We start from the raw sequence: 5,970 nt of genomic DNA, 5'->3' as shown, positions 1-5,970 counted from the left end.
CCCCCCCCCCTGCAGGCCGTCCAGGGAGAAGATGACTTTTCAGTGGACAGCAGTTGCAACCTTCCTGTATACTGAAATAGGAGTGATTTTGCTCCTCTGTGTACCGTTTATTTCTCCACTAAGGTAGGGATCTACTGTACACTAAATGGCCTTGTCTTAAGACATCTTATAAGGTTTTTATTTACATGTTGCTGTTGTAACACACCTAACATTATGGTTCAAGTATATTTTCACTACCACATTTGGGGCTGGTTGAGAACTGAATTCAATAGGAGCTACTTGGTGCTTAGCGCTCTTGAACATCAGGCCACTTATTTAGGTGCTTAAACCCACACCAAGGAGCTTAACTTTAGGCATCTATTTTTGAAAATCTTGGCCAGAATTGTTTTTTTTTCTGTACCAGTTGCTAATAATTATTTATTTCTAGTCATAATTCCAGTGTGCCCTCCTCTCACGCTCTGTTTTAATAAGAGGAAAGTCAATCCATTTAATTTTATTTTCTGAATGGTCAGTTTAGAGGAGAACGTATGGCTTCTTTTCATACTAAGTTATTAGTGGCTAAATAGGCAGCAGCCTCTTTTCAGAGGAATCTGAATTATCAGAGGTGAATGGGTAGCTATTTTCCCTGGTGTGGCCTTGCACCAGGCATTGGGAATGGAAGGAAATATAAAGCAGTCCTGCTTGTCTGTGCTGACTAGGTGCAATTTGTGAAGATTCTTCCAAAAGTGCAGAATTCTCCTGCTTGATGTATGGAATTTAAGAGAGCAGTAAGAGAGGCTCCTATAAGCTTATATGAGAACCAAAGAAATTGGTGTTAGTCCTAGAAACACGCCAATACACAAGTGTTTTAAAACTAATTCCCCCAACCTTTAGTAAGGGGAAGAAGCTGAAAAGGAAGTAAACCAGCTACCCTCTCTTTATGCAAAGTACTGCCTTCCTTACCTAATTTTCTTAAAACAACTTTCTCTCGTACCACTGCTTACCTTTGATCACGTAAATTTATATTTTCCCCTGTGTGGGAGAGCCCTGTTAGCTCCAAAAATGTTGCTAGAGGATTAAACCGTAACATTTTGTAGAAAACTTACTATTGCCTCAGAATATAACATAATCTTCTATGAAATATGTTTATTTTCTGCGGCCTAAGACACCAGTTCACATCGTCAGAATGAAGAAGGTAACTTTTCCCACTAATTAATCTGTGGACTTCTTATAGTAACCTGAGCAGGAGGATGACTTTCCCTGTCCTATTCTTAAAATGAATTCCACACACTGTAGAGTCAAAACTCAACCACTTCCTGGGGTTTGCGCTTGTCATCTTATTGTTAGTTTCTGTATTAACGAAGTTCAGCTCTCTAGAGAGCCACTCCTCCACCTGCTTAACAACACTTCCACACAGCATCTGTTGCTGCTGCTATGTATACATCCGCTAATAGTTGATACTTCAGAGTGGAATGGGACATCCCATTTCCCCCACGCCATCTGAAAATCTAGCATGAGAACTTACGCTATACCTGATCTCTACCAGGTTGGAATGCTGAAATGGTTCTCAACCGATCTTAGACCTTACAAGTGGAAATGTGATGGGTTGGCATAAAATATATTTAGATTAATTTTTTTATTCTGTCAAATCAAATTTAGAATTGTCAAAATAAGATTAATTCTAGAGGCATCATTCATGCAGTTAGAGCTGTGACATTTATTTTAGGATTTATATTTAGTGTAAGGTTTTGTATTCCCATTGCCGTTGTATCGGAATGCCTCCCTTACGATTTAAGAGAGAGATGCTGTAGGTCCATAGTGATCTCTTCATTTTGATCTGAATTGTGCTTCCGGAAATTACTGTAATTGTAGTTATCCAGTACAACTAACTTTTCCACTTGCTGCCCTGAGTACGTAGCCACAGCCACCCAGAAGGGTTTCTTGCCCAGTCCCTGAGCATTCCAACTTCCTTTTCTTCTGCCAAAAGGGAGAGATGAATCCTAAATCCATATTTCTTCACAACTCCAAGAGCTGATTAAGGGCCTGTTCCAAAGTCTACTGAAGTCAATGGAAAGGCTCTCATTGGCTTCAGTCAGCTTTGGATCACGCCCTGCAGCAGAATCTCTGAGGTTCAGGCCTCACAGATTACTCACTGGGACAAAGCAGTGAAGTATGAGACAGAGTACAAATGGAAGCATGCTGGACAGTTGATTGGATTGCTGCTGACTGACTGCCTAGTAGCTGGAGTGAGCCGAACGGTATAATTTGGCAGGAAGATCAAAGACTTGGGAGTTGGAGGGAAAAGGAATCTATTCTAGGGGACTGGGAGGAAGAGTTTCTTTTTGGATGTGAGGGGCTGAGCTAGTAGGGAAGAGCTTTTCTCTGAGAGTGGTGGAAGCTTGAGGCAGAAGTAAGAATCTTCCTTGAGGGGTCTCCCAATATTTTGATGGATCTGTGCCTCACTTAGCCTCCATCCACCCATGCACAACTTTAGATCTCGTTCAGTTTGGATTTACACTGTGTTCATTAGCCAGACAAGTGTTTCCCCTTTAGCAAGGGTGGGTCCTGTGGCATCATGTCTGCCAACAGAAGTATTGTCATTACTGTCTGAGTTCTGGAAAACAACTGTATGTCCTGTGATTGCTCTGTAATGGTACCATTCCAGACAGCTATATTTATTTCTAAATAGATTTGTCACCGGTCACATCGTGTGGGTAGGCTTTTTAGCAGGTTGCATGGTACCAGAGATTGAGATATTTGGGCACAAACCTTTGCTAGCAGGGAGGTATGAGCCTCTGGAAGTATTGTGAAGGCAACATGCTCCACTTATGGAAAAAGAAGTGACTTGCATCATTCTGGCTGGCACAGGAACTGAATTCAGTGTCTTGGGTAAGGCTTTGAGGATGAATGAAAGAAAAGAGGGATGTTTATCCTTAGGCTTGGAAGACTCTCTGAAATAGTTTTATTGTCTCCTCTCTGAAACATTTTTTTGGGGGAAGCGTCAAATTCATTGCTTAGGTGATTAAGAAACTGTCAGGTATAGAGTTGCCAGTACTATGCAGTGGTGGGAGGCCAGTGAGGAAGGGGTTAAAGAGATCCTGTGGGCACAGTCAGGTCAAATCCAGTGCCCCTGTGAGGCCCTTCAAACCTGGAGAGGAGCTCCTTCAAAGGGAGGATCCAAACACAGCACAGGATGGCACTCTTAGAGAAGCACAATGGGAACATAGATCTCCCAAACCCCTTGGAGCAGGGACTGCTTACCAGCAGAGCTGCTGAAGAGCTTCAGCTGCTTGGACCCTCTGGAGAGGTGGAAGGACCATCTTTACTTCATTTTTTTTTTTTTTTTTAAATCAAATCACAGAGCATGCAGCCTGGGCCCCTAAGGCACTCAAGGTTAGGAATCCAGCTCTCTTTGTAGAGATTATTTACCTTTTGCTTTCTGAGAAAAAATGATTTGAGCCCGGAGTGTTTTGTGGGCTGCAGAACATAACATAAGAACGACCATACTGGGTCAGACCAATGGTCCATCTAGCCCAGTATCCTGTCTTCTGACAGTGGCCAGTGCCAGGTGCCCCAGAGGGAATGAACAGAACAGGTAATCATCAAGTGATCCATCCTCTGTTGCCCATTCCCAGCTTCTGGCAAACAGAGGCTAGGGACACCATCCCTGCCCATTCTGGCTAATAGCTATTGATGGACCTATTCTCCATGAATTTATCTTGTTCTTTTTTTTAACCCTGTTATAGCCTTGGCCTTCACAACATTCTCTGGCAAAGAGTTCCACAGGTTGAATGTGCAGTGCCTGAAGAAATACTTCCTTTTGTTTGTTTTAAACCTACTTCCTATTAATTTCATCTGGTTACCTAAATTCACTGTAAGATGCCAAGCGGCCATGCAGCAGTCTATCAAGGGCCACACAGGTGGGAAGAGGCACCCCTCCCCTAGCCCAGCCCAGCCCCGCCCCGCTGGAGCTGCCGCGTCTGGGGAGAGGCGCCCTGGCCCAGAGCTGCCGCAAGAGAAGGCTGGAGGGAGTCCTCTCTCCCTGGGGCAGCCTGCACCCCAAACCTCTCATCCCTAGCCCAGAGCCTGCACCCCCAGCCGGAGCCCTCACCCCCCACACCCCAACCCTCTGTACCAGCCCTGAGCTCCCTCCTGCACCCTGAACCCCTCATCCCTGGCCTCACCATAGAGCTCACCTCCCCCAGCCAGAGCCTGTACCCCAACCCTCTGGCCCAGCCCTGAGCCCTCTCCCACACTCCAAACCCCTTGGCCCCATCCCCTCCATGCATCACCTCCATAATAAAATTCATTCCACACATGCAGGTAAAAAATTAGAGGGTACACTGCTGGTTACCCCTAGTTCTTGTGTTATAAGAAAGAGTAAATAACACTTCCTTATTTACTTTGTCCAGATTTCATAAACTATCCCCCCTTAATCGTCTCTTTTCCAAGCTGAAAAGTCCTAGTCTTATTAATTTCTCCTCATAGAAGGTGTTCCATACCCCTAATAATTTTTGTTGCCATTTTCTGTACCTTTTCCAATTCCATTATACCTTTTTTGAGATGGGACGTCCAGATCTGCACACAATATTCAAGATGTGGGTGTACCATGGATATATAGAGAGGCAATATGATATTTTCTGTCTTATTATCTACCCCTTTTCTAATCATTTCCAACATTTTACAGGATTATTTTGTTTAATTTCTTTATTTTGGATTGCTATTATACCCAGAAGAAAGGGGGAGCTGCCTCCCTAAGACTAACAGCGGAGGGCTCCACTTCAGACTCCGAATAGGCAGTACAGCAATGCCTACAGCCAGAGAAGGATGTCTGGGACAAGAGAGGTGCCCACTCTCATCCCAAGGGGGTGTCTTAGAAATACAACCTATGACATGGTGGAGAATGTGGGCATTTGCTTCCTAATCCGACACAAGGGTAAACTGGGGGAGATAGGAGAACCCAAGCAGCATGGATCCAGAGCAGTGGTGCAAGTGGCTAACAGAGAGCCAGCAACAACAGGCAACTCAGTAACAACAGCTCCTTCAGCAGCTATTGCAACAGTGGGGTGCCCCACAACAGCTGCAGATGAGCCAACATCATCAGCTGCTATGAGAGATGACAGCCAAGCAGAAGGACCTGCAACAAAACCTGGTACAATAGTGATTGATGGGCCTACAACCTGATGGGGCAGCTGGGGTTCAGCAGTTGGCCGTGAGCCCAGGGCCAGTGCTGCCACTGGTATATATGAAGCTGATTGAAACAGGTCCTGATGTCAAGAAAGATGTCCACTTTAGAGCAGATGGCAGTGGCCTCTCAATGGCCTCCAGAACATTGGACCCTGCCCAGCACAGGCAGACTACCAAGGGCGTGACCCAGTGGCTGCACAGAATTATACACTAGTTAAGGCTGCCATCCTGGACTTTTTCTATATTAGTGAAGAGAGACACAGGTGCTGCTTGCAGTCAGAAACATATTTGTCGGGAACATGGCTACAGTGGGTGGCCCAGAAATTGAAGGACCATTTGCTGGTGGTGGTTGCAGCCAGAGGAGCAAACTGGAGCTCAAGTGGATGAGTTAATAATGGTTGAGCAGTTCATATGAATAATTCCCACTGGGGTACCACCCAGGGTCTTTAACTAAGGTGATGGAAAACTTGATGGCTGTTGAGGAACCTCCAGGGATTTGGGGGAAGGATATGCTTGGGCTAGAAAGCTGACCAGTCTGATGTGAAGCCCAGTCAGGAGATGTCCCTGATCAGCAGAAGATGTCAAGTATGTGCCCTTTCCGTTAAGATGACACCTCCTCACCCTAACTCTGAGCAATTCACAGCGACAGGTGAGGAACGGACTGGACAAAGCGTAACCAAGGCAGTTGGTCCCTGTCCCAGCTACTGAGACTAAGTACGGATTTAAATGCCAAACACACCTACAACAGGCAGGGTTGTCCTTGGTCAAGAAAATGGGCTCACACCATGACATGGTAACTTGTTT

At 45.3% G+C, this 5,970-nt stretch overlaps 1 protein-coding gene across 2 annotated transcripts in view; it reads left to right on the top strand.

The window, feature by feature from the left end:
- The window catches only part of LOC125630423 (B-cell receptor-associated protein 29), a 56,031-nt gene that overhangs the window by 1,360 nt on the left and 48,701 nt on the right, over positions 1 to 5,970 (top strand). For both annotated transcript variants that reach the window (XM_075124495.1, XM_048836346.2), the window contains exon 2: positions 16 to 123. In XM_075124495.1, the coding sequence (XP_074980596.1) occupies positions 32 to 123 (92 nt within the window). In that variant the 5' untranslated portion in view covers positions 16 to 31. The remainder of the gene's footprint in view (positions 1 to 15; positions 124 to 5,970) is intronic.

This window comes from Caretta caretta, chromosome 1, assembly GCF_965140235.1.
Source record: "Caretta caretta isolate rCarCar2 chromosome 1, rCarCar1.hap1, whole genome shotgun sequence".
In the NCBI taxonomy this organism is placed as follows: Eukaryota; Metazoa; Chordata; order Testudines; family Cheloniidae; genus Caretta; species Caretta caretta.
The sequence above is the reverse complement of the archived record's forward strand: the minus strand, read 5'-3'. Positions and strand labels throughout refer to the sequence as shown.